The 15,812-nt window shown below is 39.4% G+C and overlaps 3 protein-coding genes across 6 annotated transcripts in view; 2 read left to right on the top strand and 1 right to left on the bottom strand.

The window, feature by feature from the left end:
* Nucleotides 1–2,555, bottom strand: part of asb3 (ankyrin repeat and SOCS box containing 3) — a 28,749-nt gene extending 26,194 nt beyond the window's left edge. The window contains exons 1-2 of the mRNA XM_088933558.1: nt 1,739–2,555; nt 689–847 (exon numbers count right to left, since the gene is read on the bottom strand). Coding sequence (XP_088789684.1) covers nt 689–847; nt 1,739–1,934 — 355 coding nt within the window. The 5' untranslated portion in view covers nt 1,935–2,555. The remainder of the gene's footprint in view (nt 1–688; nt 848–1,738) is intronic.
* A 386-nt stretch (nt 2,556–2,941) lies between these two features.
* chac2 (ChaC glutathione specific gamma-glutamylcyclotransferase 2) lies at nt 2,942–6,091 on the top strand. Its single transcript, XM_088933564.1, has 3 exons — nt 2,942–3,185; nt 4,758–4,793; nt 5,431–6,091. Exons 1-3 carry the CDS (start codon nt 3,051–3,053, stop codon nt 5,800–5,802), a joined length of 543 nt encoding a protein of 180 aa, XP_088789690.1. The 5' UTR covers nt 2,942–3,050; the 3' UTR covers nt 5,803–6,091.
* A 1,866-nt stretch (nt 6,092–7,957) lies between these two features.
* erlec1 (endoplasmic reticulum lectin 1) lies at nt 7,958–15,787 on the top strand. 4 transcript variants are annotated; one of them, XM_088933561.1, is made up of 14 exons: nt 7,958–8,289; nt 9,337–9,441; nt 9,773–9,853; nt 10,468–10,545; nt 10,782–10,845; nt 11,183–11,238; nt 11,673–11,896; nt 12,189–12,327; nt 12,728–12,889; nt 13,278–13,337; nt 13,522–13,646; nt 14,192–14,269; nt 14,445–14,520; nt 14,828–15,787. In XM_088933561.1, exons 1-14 carry the CDS (start codon nt 8,137–8,139, stop codon nt 14,897–14,899), a joined length of 1,473 nt encoding a protein of 490 aa, XP_088789687.1. In that variant the 5' UTR covers nt 7,958–8,136; the 3' UTR covers nt 14,900–15,787. The 4 variants fall into 4 exon arrangements, with proteins under 4 accessions (XP_088789687.1, XP_088789688.1, XP_088789686.1 ...); XM_088933562.1 differs by having other exon boundaries at nt 7,970–8,289; nt 12,731–12,889; XM_088933560.1 differs by having other exon boundaries at nt 7,970–8,289; nt 10,782–10,854; nt 12,731–12,889.
* The last annotated feature ends 25 nt before the right edge of the window (nt 15,788–15,812 follow it).

The following is a 15,812-nucleotide window of genomic DNA, read 5'->3' as shown; positions in this document are numbered from 1 at the left end:
TAACAGCCTGTAGAAATATCTTTTGTTTCAAGGAGAAAATCTACTTTACCAGTATGTGTTAATTGAATTTCTTCGGCTACCCATCTGAGCACAATGAACTATATTTTAATGAAGAGATCACAAAGAAAAAAAGTTTTTGCAGATAACTGAATTCCCTACGGGTTGCAGAGGTTTTTATTCCTAAAAGGTTTTTTTTATGAAGAAAGAATCTGTGCCAATGAAAACTTCATTTAAATCTTGCATTGTCTTCTTGGAATTAAAATATTTTAGTAAGAAAAAGAAGATAATTCTACTGAAAAAGAAAATTAAGGCATGAAATCCTGTCAATGTTTATTAAGCCCACATTAACACTATGTTTTATTGCACTGTCTTGACAGGTTGTAAAATCAGTAATGATACAAAACAGATTCATTGCACAGTATTAGATTAGGTAGGATACACACCTTTTTTATAAACATAACATATGTTGAGCCAGACAAATGTGGCCCATCTACCAAGCCGAATAAATCATCTAACCACATCTGGCGGAAAGAAGAACTATATTTAAACCAAAAAACATCATAGTGCATTTCAGGTTTAAGGGTGAAACAGTTTGGCCCCTTCACATTGACAGTCTTTGAGTGTTTTTTCTTAAATGTCAAATAGGTACAAAATAAAAGCCTGAAAAACCAGGCCTAGTGTTTCTTACCCAAGAACAGGGGAGTTGTCTCTTCATTAGTAACCTGGTTGACATCAGCTCCTGCCTCCAGGAGCCGCCCCACAATGACACAATGTCCCTTCCTTGCAGCCAAGTGCAGGGCTGTCTCTCCTTCATAGGTCCGCGAGTTCACAAAACTGATGGAATCAGCTGAAGAAAAAGAGGATGGCAGGAGAACAAAAGCAGGGGAGATATAAAAAGCAAAGTGTGATGATTAAAATAAACTGATCGGTAGCTCCAAAAACAATTAGGCACAACACCAGTGCCAAGACACTGATATTGCCAGCAGCCATATCACCCTGCAACTCACAACTGGCAGCCCACTGAAGCTAAGCAGGTGTGAGCCTGGTCAGTACCTGGATGGGAGACCTCCCGGGAAAAACTAAGGTTGCTGCTGGAAGAGGTGTTAATGGGGGTGCAGCAGGGGGTGCTTGCCCTGCGGTCTATTTGGGTCCTAATGCCCCAGTATAGTGATGGGGACACTATACTGTAAATAGGCACCGTCCTTCAGATGAGACGTAAAACTGAGGTCCTGACTCTGTGGTCATTAGTAGGGGTGTAACCCCGGCGTCCTGGCCAAATTTCCCATTGGTCCTTACCAATCATGGCCTCCTAATAACCCCTATCTATGAATTGGCTTCATTATTCTGCTCTCCTCCCCACTGATAGCTGATGTCTGGGGAGCGTTCTGGTGCACTATGGCTGCTGCACATTGGTGGTGGTGGAGAGAATCCCCATTACCTGTAAAGCGCTTTGAGTGGAGTGTCCAGAAAAGCGCTATATAAGTGTAAGCAATTATTATTATTATTAAAGCGTCCTAACATTCTGTAGCAAGGGGAATTTTTGGCGGGTGCCAAAAACTAAATACGAGCACTAAGTGTTGCGTTCCCAAATATTGCACTGTAAATAGAAGCTCACATTGCAACCCATGAGTTCAACTGGCAACCTTGTACAATAGATATGAAATAAAAACTTTTAGCAGATACTAAATAACAAAAAAGTACTTTACAGTTGTTTTAGGGTAATAAAGGATTTACTTACCAGCTTGAATTAATATATTCAAGCATTTATGGGAGTTACTGAACGCTGCCTCGTGTATAGAGCTCCATCCCCTGTTGTCGGATATGTCGATGCTGTAACCTTTTTTAATGAGCTTTCTCAACAACTTCACGTTCCCCTGCCTCGCAGCGATGCCAACAGCCGAGCAGGTATCGGAGTACGCCTCGGTGAAATCCATCTCGACGTAAGATCGATCAGTTTAATTTCTAACTTTGATCTGATTCGCAGCAACATTGAAAGTATTTACACCATCGCATAAAGTAACTAAAAGACACCATTCCTATCAGAGGAAGACCTCACCACTGTTAAAAACGAAGTTTGTACTGAAAATAGTAAAAAAGGAGGATGTCAGGATTGAATTAAGTAAATTAAAATTAGTGCCTACTACAACCTCACACAAATGTCATAATTAAACTGCTTATCATTCCGCTTCATTACTGTCTATAGTAAATCGAATCATTAAATGAACCCCTTATTCTTAGATCTTATGCAATTTATCTGGCATTAACGTGAACAATTTGATCTTAATTTTGTATTTATCCCAGCACTCTGAAAACGCAATTTAGATACAATTTAAAAATGCAGCAGAATACTTAAACATTTCAATCTAAAAATACTTCTGTTTCATAATGATATTTAACTTGCCTGTTTATTAAAGAAACATAAACAGAACTGCAGTGTTCCTCTAAAAAATGATAAATCATTGAGTATTCAATGAGTATTCAAAAATAATATACTGTTAAGTCACCATCAGCCGCTACATATAAAATTGCGCCTACAAAACAAACCACAAGTTTCCACTTCCTGGATTGCGACATCACCACTTGTGTCTTTCGATTGGCTTCTCCTTATACTAGGCGTTCCTACTCTCTTTTTATTGGTTTAGCAACCTGACACTTTCCGTACATACACGGCGGAATCCTGGGTTATGTAGTTTTATTGTACAGGTCACATAGTTCACAATTTCTAAAAAGACATATGTGGAGTACAGTATTTTTAACCATACAAATTGGACGAAATTCTACCAAAATCTGATGTTACGCGTGCATCCCCTCAGCGCAGATCCTGACTGTCGTGGAAGCAAAATCTTAATTGGACTGCAAATCCCAAGGTCCTTGAGTGACTGGCTGATGCGTCTATACTGGTGATCCTGAAATCACACTTTTAAACTGGCATTATATCTAAGTGTAGTTAATGATGACTGTTTGTGTTCACAGCTGATTGCCCCCTGCCTTCCGTTATAGAAAAGGGAAATATTTATTTAATAAACCGAGTTTTAAAAATCTTACAAGGCATGTGGGTTTTCGGTTACGGATCCTTGATCTGGAAAGTGGATTTTCCTTTCGAGGAGAAACAGGTCGGTTATATCACCGGTTACAGCAGGAGATTCTGGCAGGGCAGCACAGATCACCGCGGAGTTCCGGGCAAGGTCAGAGAGAGCATGGCAAAAATGTTGCTATCCATTATATCATGTAACGTATTGCCACCATTTACAGCTTTGAAATATCTGATTGTTATTAAGGATCATTCCGTATGTGTCACTGTCGCCATATACACTAACCTAAGACGCCTGCAATACCCTGTATGTAAAATAAATCGTACGTGTTATATAGTAGATTAGCAGTTATCATCATGGAAAAGGCTTATGTGTTTAAGATGGAATATGATAGCTGTATCAGTTCTATATTGCAGGATCTTGAAGTCGATAGTTAATACTTTAAAAATAAATCGGAAATGGAGCTGACTTTGATATTTACCCCCAGCTCTCCTACCGTGTAGTTTCCCCTTTCTTCAGCCGAGTGAACGCCTTTACTAGGTATGGCTTAAATATCAGGCATATGACAAGATCAAAGATTGTGAGACTATTGGATTTTAAACTTCGTCTGTAAATTGCCACCCCCTGTTGGCTTACTTACACAGGAAGAGAATGGACAAAACACAGACCCAACACTTTATTGCCCTGTCTAGACAAAAAAAACTTGACTACCTTGTATGAGATTATTTACAGAGTTTCCTTAACACAAGGACATTGGATAAAAAGGAAACTTTCTCCCAAATGAACAAGACCTTTTATTTGTATGCTTTTCTTACATTATTACCATCAATATTGCCGTAAATCCAATTTATGAACATCAAATATGTTAAAAAATGTTCGGCAAAACGTTTTTGTAACCCACTGGTCAAGTTTCAATCTAAAGTGAATAACTTCTCAAGTAAGGATGAGAGCTGCATAGCTTGCTCTTTGAAATAAACTCAACAGGTTCATTTCTTTGAGATTTTATTTTGTATTTTCCTACTGTAATAAAATCTCTTCCTAAGCATTCTATAAGTCATAATATAGCTGAAGAAAGAATAAAGACTCTGTTATAACAAGAGATTGTTTCTCTAATTTACTGTGTGAATGGGGAGTGAAGACTGGAAAACTTTTCTCTAATTTGTGAGTTGGGAATGAAGACTGCACATTATTCGGCCACATCTCACTCATATGGTGTGTGCTGGGCTGTCGTTGAGAGTTTGGTTGATCAGTGGGTGAAAAACATTAAGATGTCACACTGCAGGCATTAGAGATTAGTGCTGCGTGCAGGGGATTAAATCATGTTTTGTCTTCTTATTGCTGACCTCTATGGTATAACCCCATCCTAGGAAAGACACCTATGTCCAACAGCTCCTCACCTCCAGTCACAGTTTTTAGTCTGTGCCAGGTGGCCTGGCATGGGAGTAGGGCAATTCAAAGGAGGCTCACCCTGCGTGCTGTTTTGAGAGGAACCGGCAGGATTCAGAGCCTTTTAAACAGGCTTTGGAGTGTAGTGGTGTTATTCACTTATTACAGATTCACACTGGGATGAAGTCTCACATTAATAAAGTATCCTTTGCCAGTTCAACAGAAATGAAGTAAAATGCAGTTTACCCTTACTTAAGAAGAGGTCTGCATCTGTGTGTATTTCATGAATTGTGCCTTCATTTTATTAACAAATTGTAGTGTCTTGCTTTTTTTTTTTAGCCTGGAAGAGTGGTAACATTGGTGGAAAATCCTGAGGTAAGACGTATTAAGTATTTGTTTCTAAATTCATATTTTGCAGTTAAAATATTAAAAACCCAGAGAATGTCTTTGCATTGCTTGCACTGAATGTAAGTATTGGCCAGCACAGATGATTTCATTTTACAGGCTTTCTCACATCAGTGCTGGAACCTGTTCAGCATCTATAGATAATACTTACAGTGTTCTGTCCCTTTTCTAGTCTTTTATTGTTGCATGCTTGTAAAAAGGACTGAGTGAAAAGCGCTTTGTCAAGCAGGTAAACCATATACCAGACGTGTACAATAGTCTATTTCATTTGGGTTTCTCATTATTTAGCTTTGTGGTGGATGTTTTACACTGATGGTTAGGATCACTGCGTCAACAAACTGTAGTCACTGGTAAATTCTAGAGCTTTAACATTGGGACCTGTTCGTGGCTTTTTCCTTCATTTATCTTCTCGAAATTCTAGGGAGAAAGGGGAAAAAAAACATACACATTTGTTTCCAAACATCAGTTAATGGATTTTAATTTATCAAAGTTGTTACTTCTGAGTGTTTGAGATCGACGCTCATTTTTCTTCTTGCTTCAGTAATACACCATGTGTTATGTTATGTCCATTTAGTGTTGCTCAGTGGGTGACTTTCTGTCTCTGCAGGGATGTGTCTGGGGCGTAGCTTACAAGCTGCCGTCTGGGAGGGAGCAGGAGGTGAAGGAGTATCTTGACTATAGGGAAAAGGGAGGATACAGGGTAACAACGGTGACCTTCTATCCCAAGCAGCCACCTGCACAGCCCCTGCACACACTGCTCTACATCGGGAGCTGTGACAATCCTAACTACCTGGGCCCAGCACCACTGGAGCACATTGCCCAGCAGATTCTATGTGCTGTAGGGCCCAGTGGGAGGAACACCGAGTACCTCTTTGAACTGGCCGACGCTGTTCGGGACCTGGTGCCTGAGGACTCTGATGAGCACCTCTTTTCCCTGGAGAAATTAGTCAAGGGTCTCCTGAAGGAGAGGGGAGGCTAAGTGTTTCCAAACTGCTTCCTGCCATTCAGCACCCGCGGTACAAACAATGATGTACTTGAATCAGACGGGACAGGATGTCGAACACTACCTACAGTTTACCTACAAGTCCTTTGTGTCCAAAACGAATTCCAAAAACTTACATTCAGCAAAAAAAATGTTAGCAATAGCAAACAAAAACTCTTTAGTCCATGGTCATGAGAAAGAACACTCTGAAATTGAATGTCCTTTGATGTAACTATAAATGTCCATTTGTATACTGTTAAAAAAATAATAAATAATTTTAATGTGTTGATGTTGTTTTCACTAATCAAATGCTGAATCAGAGCTAAGGCGCAAAAAGAAGGACTTTTTAAAAATAGTAAGGTGTTCGATTTATGATAGATGAACATGACTGGGAGTGACAATGTGTCAAAAACATTTACTGTTTATGTTCTTTAATGTTGATTTATCCTACTGCAGTTTATTACTGTATTTCATTTAAGCACAGTGCTTGCTAGCAGTTTAAAGGGCTCTATTTGGCACTGGGAAAGTGGCAAACTTCCACTGATGAGCTCTCAGGGAACAGAGCACAAGACTATAGATGTTTTAATACATATTTAATTGACTTCTCAATAAGCTTATAAACCTAAAATATAATAATAAAGAGGTGAAACTAAAGGTTTTTTAATGCATAATATCTCACAGCTGTTGTGGACTACTTGTATTGTAAATGCACACAAAGGATTTCCAGTGTCTAGAACAGATCAAGTTATCCTGATTCTTAGGACCACAACAGAACCATTGAAGAATCTGTCACTACAGGATTACAGTTTATCTCACAGCTCATTTTCTGCAGTGTCCAAATTGCATTATAAATGGAAGATGTGAGCTTGATAAGTACAATATATTCTCACAGTTTGAATGTTCCATACAAAATCCCTGGATTAGCCCTGCATTTCTTTCCTTTTCATCTTTCCTGCATGGAGTTCACGTATATTATCAAAATCCTTGATAATGGTAGTTTTAATGTTTTTAACAACATAATTGTGACTTGATAAAGGCCCTCTCAGCAGTCATACATGGGTTAATGATTTTGAAGCATTAAACATTATTAGTTTATTGTTTATGATTAATAATATGGTTGATCTCTTTAACACCCTCTCCCATCCATTAGATTTAACCAAAAACCTCACTTGAATAACACCGAACATGCTGGTGCATTTTTAGTACACAGTGACAGTGTTTATGAAAGAAATGCAAACATAATAAACTGACCTTATCTTGTGACTTGAACCAAAACTAACCCATGACATAACAGATGACGTGTGAAGACCTTTAAGAACATGTTCTTCATTTACAACAAATATATGGCATTTGCTCTGTTAATTTTACCTCAAGCACAGCTTTATCAGTTTGTGGTATGCTGAAGAATACAGGGTGGCACAGTGGTGCAGTGGTTAGCAATATTGTAGCTCTGGGTTCAATTCCAGACCTGGGTGCTATCTGCATGGAGTTTTTATGTTTTCTCCAAGTTTGTGTGGTTTTCCTCTTGGTGTTTCACAGTCCAAAACATTTTGATATTTGACTTCTGGGAAAAGTGGCCCTAGGTGTGAGGGATTGTGTGTCTGCCCTGCGATGGACTGGCAGCCCTTCCAGTCCTGCACATGTTTCCTTCCTGGGGTTGTTGCTTCCACTTGCCCAGCAACAATTATCAGTTAACGTGTTGTACATCGTTATTTAGGTGATAACTTTAGAATTACGCGATTCATTGAAAATGGTTTATCTCTTATGGTTGTATATATTTCATCACGGAATTGGATGCAGTCTAGAGACGACTAATTTCCTGCATTAGCAGAATAAAGGAGTTTATGTCTACAATAAGTGAACCTTTTAATTACTGACTAGAGAAGACTATAAGCAGAGCTCATTCGAGTGTTCAAAATCCTCAATCACACGCATAGGCAAATTCATCTCAGGCACCTTCGCCAGAATAGTGAGGCACATTTTAAACTGGCTGCAGTAGACACCATTTCACACAGAGGGCTGAAGAACAGAAATTTGTTCTTTGTAATTTCCGATTAACAGGTTCTGTTCATCTCTGGGATGCGAGTGGGTTAACTGGACGGAAACAATGACAAACAGTTAGTAAAACGACTCCCTTTAACAAGTTTTACCCGGAAGTGTTGATGTTTCATAGAAATGTGTACCGGAAGAAGACGTGGCAAGCAATCGCTCTTTTTCCTGTTCAGCTTGTTGACAAATGAATTGTCGCCAGGTGCGGATTCTGAAACCCCCTGTAAGATACATTAAACAGGATCTCTGTCATATGAGGGAATAGCGGTCCTTCATAGGAAAATGAAGTACGGGGAGATGTGCAGCAAACAGTTGGCGCTTCTGTGGGGGCTTCTGGAGGTTTGGAGCGCCGCCGTGACGGCCAGGGGGGGGTCGCCTACTTTCACAGATGACATCCCGTTCAAGATAAGATGGCCCGGACCCGAGTTCTCTCTGGTATGTGTACTGTATGGTGTTTGTGTGAAAGATAGTGACTGAGTCGTGCACACGATTATCTGATTGTATACTGCTGATGGTATTAGTTGATAAATGTGATAGCATAGTAAAACCTCAAAGATCCCAATGATAATAATAATCGGAATGATTATTTGAGTTGTGTCAAACTGGAACTTGCAGGGAGACCGGACATGTAAGACATCTAAAATGTTATTTTGTCTTATTTAATAAACGCATCCGAAGCCAAAAAAAATCATTGTTTAGGTATTCTGGACCTACTGTGAGATTGACTTTTTGCAATATATTTGTAACAGATTTTCTTCAAATCTCTAAGTAGTGAGAGATGTACACTCAAAATGTACACTATTTGTGTAAACTAGAAAGCAGAATTCTGACTTACACATTAGTCCAGGGAAGTGCAATCCCCATCCTGGGAGGCCAGTGTGTCTACTGGTTCTCTAGACCTCTTCAAAGCACTGACATCATTTTTAAATTGGTCTCATTAAACCAGTAATGGACTGGTTTAAGTCATTAAGGACTGATCTGCATGCTGGCTCTCCAGGATCAGGATTGCCATTTCCTGCACTAGAGATTAAGAATCATCTGTGTCTTTTTATATGTAATGTGAAGTGTTCATTAAAGCTACAAGTTTTGCTGCTTCTTGTTCATAACCTGTTCACTCAAAATGTGAGATCCTCTGTTTTTCCTCTGGGGTTTTTAGAAAGAGTTCTGGGGACTCCTGACGTCTTCAAAGACTGTTCAGGAGGAAAGCGAGACTTTACCTCAACTCTAGTAGTGTGCAAAATCAGCATTTTTACCTAGTACATCTACTTTGACAATCATTATTGTTAATACATTGACCTACAGTTCTGCTGTAGGTCATTAATGTTTTAAAATTAAGAATTATTTTTAAATAATCACAGACTTCACTTTTATGATTCGTAACTGTGTTCTCAGTGACAGGGATTTTGTGAAAAGTAGTACTCTAGCCCTTATTTTATGAATTACTCATTTGAGTGTGATTTGTTTTCCATGCAACTCTGACAGCCAACCTCTGGTGCCCTGTATAGAGAAGACGACTTCATTATCATGACAACAACAGACAAGGAGAAATATAAATGCATGATACCATCTTTGTCAAGTGGAGATGAGGTGAGTCTGGGTTGACAGACAGCTTTTTTTAAATACATTTTTCTTCTTATTAGCTGTATAAAAGACAAATAGTATTTTAAATGACAAAAGGGAGAATAATGATATCAGTTACCTGTGGCTTCCGATACAGTGTGCTAAAAAACAAACATAAAGATGATGACTTCAATATCCAGTAGTTCAAATTTGAGTTGAAAAAAAAATGCATATTCCCAAAAATTAAAAACAAGCATTGCTTTGCATATTCAAGGTAATGGTTCTAGCATTAACCATTTACGATTCTATCGCTTTCTCTGTACTGTTCTTTTTCATATTGTCCTTTCTACCAAATCAGGATGAAAACAAAGTCTACACTGGACCTAACCCTGCTGCTCTGCTGGAGCCACTCTTTAGACAGAGCAGCTGTTCCTACAGGGTGAGAGATAGAAGAGGAACCAGTCTTCCTGTCGCTCTGTTGTTGTGTGGTATTGCTTCACTGAATTCTGCCAGAAGTAATTGCCAGGTGTTTCCTGAACCCTCTTATATACAGTACAGTGCTAGGATATTTTGCCCCAAACGATATTTATCATTTGTCACAGGAATCCAGTTTCTTGAAAGCTATACAGTATTTCAATACTCAGATTTTTTTCTCATGAGCCAAAAGGACTACATGGCCTCCTTTCTCCTCATTTGTAACCTTTCTTAGTCATCATCTAATGAATAAAAAAACAGTTCTTTGTGAGAGTGTATGAGAGTATAGACTTTTGTCTTTACTAGTAAGGTAGAAAAACACATGACAAACCTACACTGCCAGCTGCCAGATGATCACATCTAGCCCCGCAGCTATAAATGCTAGAAACACTGGTAACATGAAAAGCAGATAATTGAGCCTTACAAAATTTGGGGATTTTTTTGTTAACTCTTACGAAAATCAGAACCTGTATCTTAACGCTACGTTCATGGATCAGCCTGTTCAGTTTGTTGTAGGACGGCTGTGATGTTGATGTCTTCTGTGGCAGTTCACTCAGACCCTCGTGGATTGTGTTTCAGATTGAGTCCTACTGGACGTATGAAGTGTGTCATGGGAAGCATGTGCGACAATATCATGAAGAGAAGGAGACTGGGCAGGTGAGTGTGTGGAGGGGTGTACACCATAGGCTGCTTTAGAGATGGGCCACTCCTCTCTCCACTCCACAGCTGGAGCCGAAAGCTGCACAGCTTTTAGACTGTACTGTTTTTAGACTGTGTTCATTATCTCCTGTTACCTGTAATGCACCATTCTTTTTGAAGTTAACCAAAACAACAGTTCATTAAACATTAGAAAGAGGCCTCGTTTATTGATGACTTTTCTTTTTGTGCTGCAGAAAATAAATATCCAGGAGTACTTCCTTGGAAACATGATTAGAAAGAGTGAACCATCACCAGCAGGTAAGTCAGGTGTGTGAAAGTTGTCTGATGGGCCAGAAACAAACCCTAGTCTTATTTGGCAATGGGTCATAGTAATTATTTTAAATTGAACAAAATATCTGATTGAACCTTTATATTTAAACCTTTCTCAGTATTAATATGCAGTGTAATTGTCTCTTCTGACTTTGTGTTGACATACATATTTTAAAACACAAGTAGGAGAATATTTCTTACGAAATTTAAATATTATCTAAAGAAATTGTTTGGCATTCTGATCATTGTGTAATGCCTATATCTTTTTACTCAGATATGATGATTATTGTTGTTTTATTAAAAGAGTCTGATATCTATTCTACAGGAACCGAATCCGAGAAAGTGGAAGGAAGTGACTCAGAAAAACAAACTGAGATGGAGGTTAGTGGAGTAATTTTATAGTTGTATTCTATGCCTGTGAATGTATTTGAAATAATAAAGTAGCGTTTGTCAAATGAGGTGTCTTACCATTTTGTCATCTCAAATTCACACTTCACCTTCTAAAAGCATTTCTAGAAATGTATTTGCAATATATGCAGAGCAAATCATGCTTGCAATTTGAAACACCAAGTTTTGTTTAAAACATGTAATGCCAAGAACATCCTCTAGATGGAGCCTCTTGCTTTTGTTTTCTAGTATCCCAACAGTGCTTTTGTAAAATCTGTTTTCAAATTGCGTGATATCTCCAGTGTTTAAAGAATAAGCCCATTTTATCTTAAACATATTTAGGAGTAAGTTTAATGTTAGTCACCTATTTAAAGATCTTATCTCCAAGAGGTTGTTAACTTGTGTTGTTTTTTTTTTTTGTTCTTTAGGTTCCGACTAAGAACATAGAAGGCCAGCTGACACCTTACTACCCAGTGGAGATGGGAAATGGCACACCCTGCATTCTGAAGCAGAACCAGCCGCGGTCCACCACCATCATGTATGTCTGCCACCCGGAGGCCAAGCACGAGATCCTGTCCATTGCTGAAGTCACCACTTGCGAGTATGAGGTGGTGGTGCTGACACCCCTGCTCTGCAGCCACCCCAAGTACAGGTACAACCTCTCAATAGATGCCTCTCTAGACTCTTAACACGTGCAGGATAGGATTTGTTTGCTTTCGTATTATATTGATGAGGAGCTTCATGCTGTGTAACGATGATTTTTTTTACATACATCAGACAGCTCTGTGCATGTTCTTCCTACTGTATGTACATGCAAAGTACTTAAAAACGCCTTTCACCTGATCTGCAAAATTCAGCAAGTAGACAGAATGGCTCTTTATCGAGACTGCTCTCTCTGTGTACACCTACCCTGTGCTCGTAAGGCTTTGGTGCTGCTTCCACAGGTTTAAAACCTCGCCGGTCAATGACATCTTCTGCCAGTCCCTGCAAGGCTCCCCTCTTCGGCCCCAGCGCCTCGCCCAGCTGGACCGTGAACAGGAAGAGCTGCTCAGGCCGCCCTTCAGCTCCACCCAGGACAGAGAGGTAAGGGACTTTTGCTGGTTATTACCTCCTAGTCTGTTTACACTCTGCGGTTCATTTGTGACTCCTTCATGCTGCAGCCCAGTGACACGATTGCAAATGAATCAGTAAGACCTGATGCTATGGACTTCCTACAGTTTCTTTACCAAGACTGGCTCTTAGCAATGTATTTAGCACCAGATTTCTTTCATAGGATTCTGATATTTAGTTGCACCACAAATGACTGAAAATGACCTAACTCACCAGTAAAAATGTTTTAATCCTTAAGAATAACGGCCTGGCCATTTTTTATCTTGTACATCAATGTTTATTTCACATGATTTCTATCCAAGCTCTGGAATAAGGATATTGCATGAATAGGGTGTATTGTTTATAACCCATGTCTCTTTTCCTTCCCCGAGAGGAGGAGGCTTCTTCGCTGAGAGAGGAGCTCTTCTCTTCTACACATAAGCCCATCAATGTGGGAGGGCAGGCGCAGGTGGCAGTGGGCACCACTCATATCTCCAGGCTAACCGATGAGCAGCTCATCAAGGAGTTCCTCAGTGGCTCCTACTGCCTGCATGGGGTAAGTACCTGAAAGAGCACAATACATAGCCACACTTGCCAACACTGGATGTGTGGATAATGCTACACAGTTCTCTAAACTGACAGTAAAATCTATAGTCCAACAGCACAGCAGAAACTGTTCATTATATACAATTAATGTTGTCTAAACTTATTATGCATATCTGTCTACCCTCAGGATATAGAAAATACTGCTACAGTGATCAGCTAACAAGAAACTTAGTGTAGTTATCCATAACTGTCGTGGTAGTTAATTTATAGTTCAACATTAGTAACAATTACTCCTTTTGGCCTGGCTGTTATATACAGTGGGCTTGATGAATGAATGTAGCAACAGAGTAGCACAGCTACTGACAGAATAACACTGAAACTGTCTTTTTTTTTTTTAGGGAGTCGGATGGTGGAAATATGAGTTCTGTTATGGGAAGCATGTGCACCAGTATCACGAGGTGTGTAATTTGTTTCAAATAGTTTTGTCATTGGATTGTTAAATCTATGTGACATATGCTCAGAATCCAGTAAAAATAATAGCAGATGTTCTTAGATTTGTGTTGCTTACATAGTTCACTGAAACACTTAATGAATTTACTCAGTGAATCGGAATTAAAACTTAAGTCTTTTTTTACTTCCTAGGACAAAGAGTCTGGAAAGAACATTGTTGTGGTGGGGAACTGGAATAAAGAGGAGCATTTGGATTGGGCGAAAAAGAATATAGCAAGATCCTACCAGCTGAAGGATGAGGCTGTTCCGAAAGTAAAGTATGTCCTTTTCTCTCCTGTTGTCTGGAACACTAACTGAATAGATGTCTCTGTGGAGCTGAGAAAATGTGACTAATCAAATTTTGAATTTGAAGCTACTGAAAGCAGCAGTGCAAAGCCCCGTCTTTGTTTCATGCCTTGCCTTGGAATGGGGCTCTCGCAGTCGCACAAGTTGTTGCCGTGTGATGCAAAGACATGCAGGCTAGCCACAGCCTGTGTCACATGCTCAGTATTGTGCACTAGTCACAGTACTGTAATCATAGGACAAAACAACAGAGTGGTAACTGAGATATATTCTGGAGAATCACATTCGTTTCACCCTGCTGTTTTATTAATTTCCTTAATAACAAATACGGATTGTTGTCTAAAACTCGTCAAAAAAGAAACTAGAAACATACTCAATTATAGCAAAACTGTTTTGAAAATATACTTTTGAGCTGCATTAATTATATGATGCATTTCCCTTCCCTTGTTTTGCTGGCATTCTTGACTTATTGCATTTGCATGATTTGTAAAACATGCCCTTTTGTTACCTGTGCTTACAGAGTGGTTTCCCATTTCTACGGCCATGGGGATGTGTGTGACCTGACTGGAAAACCCAGACAAGTGATCGTGAAACTTAAGTAAGTACTAAACTTCAAAACATATGCCAAAGCCTCCATCTCACTGGTACAGTCTGTGATTCTAAGTAAATTCTTGTACTTGCTTTCAATGCTGTGTTACTTTCTTGAGAGCAGATACAGTATTTGTGGAATACTTAAGTGACATTCCCCCCAACCTCCTGTTTGAATGCAACAGGTGCAAGGAGTCCGAATCCCCTCATGCTGTCACTGTATATATGTTGGAGCCGCAGACCTGCCAGTACATCCTTGGGGTGAGTGAGATTATGATCCTTCTAGTGCTCAAATATAGCAACAGCACAGCTACTCAGGGTTACACAAAAGTACAATGCTAAAAAAAATCCAGTGCCGTTTTCAATTTTTCTGCCTTTCGATACTACTGAGAATTTCTGAAAAAACATTTGATAACCTTTTTTTATGACTAAAGCAATGACAAAAAGCTCTGATCGTTTTAAAAAAAGATATCAAAACTACCCTTTTTTTTATATTATCGAAAGTCATGCAGGCTGTGGCATCTAGTCGTGGCATTATCATAAGCTTTTGTTTTTTGTGCTCAATCAGGTGGAATCACCCGTTATCTGCAAGATTCTGGACACAGCAGATGAGAATGGGCTGCTTTCCATTCCAAGCTAGCCTGTACTGCAAGGGACACAATAGGAGTGATCCAGACGGATGGCCTGCGTGGGTCGCTATGAAGATGGATCAAGGGGGACAGGTCCCCCCAAGGGCCCGAGCTTTGTCAACCAGAACACCAACCTCAGGACAGCAGTACCCTCCCCTGGGGGACAGAAGAAGACTGTGCACTTGCTTTGGCAAAATTGTGTGTGTGTACTGTATATATGAGTGTAAATAAAATTTAAAAAGGCTTTTATTTCTGAGGAAAGGTGTGATTAAATTGAGGATTATTGTTAAAACTGTGGGTGAATGAATTGTTAATTACCTGTGCTTGTTATTTAAAGTTTGAAAATGATTGATTTTTTTTCTGTTAAGGAATGCTTCAGGAGGAAAGTCTAAAACTATGTAGACATTTTCATAACAATACTACCTGGTTTAGGGAGGCAGTATTTTACTGTTACAAAACACTCTGGAGTCAATAAGGGCTAAACCCTTTAATGTCTACAGTTTCTGAGTCCTGTTTCAGAAAAGCTCTCTTCAAGAGGATAACAGTAGAAGAGGGTAGGCGTGTGTTTTCATGCCTGTACCTTTAATACTTAAGACACTGTTTACCACAGAGCCATCCTGCCCAAGTTAGTGCAGCAATCCAGCAGAGGGAGCTCATTACTTTCTTAGCTCTTTCTATGGTACAGCGCATTAGACTTCCTGAAAGAAGCTGTTGAAATGAAACCTCAAAGCAGAACTGCAGTAAATCAGTAGAGCTTCACTCTTCTGCTTGTTATGTTGTGTAATTTTCAAGATCTGAATATGTAAATCTTGCCTGTAAAAAATGAGTTCTCAACAAGTCAAATTCCATGATTTTCACTGTATGTTACTTCTTTTTGGTTTGCAATAAAATACATCACCTTAGCCAGTTTCTTAGAGTATGTTT

This window comes from Atractosteus spatula, chromosome 15 (genome assembly GCF_055471065.1).
Source record: "Atractosteus spatula isolate fAtrSpa1 chromosome 15, fAtrSpa1.hap1, whole genome shotgun sequence".
In the NCBI taxonomy this organism is placed as follows: Eukaryota; Metazoa; Chordata; class Actinopteri; order Semionotiformes; family Lepisosteidae; genus Atractosteus; species Atractosteus spatula.
The sequence above is the reverse complement of the archived record's forward strand: the minus strand, read 5'-3'. Positions and strand labels throughout refer to the sequence as shown.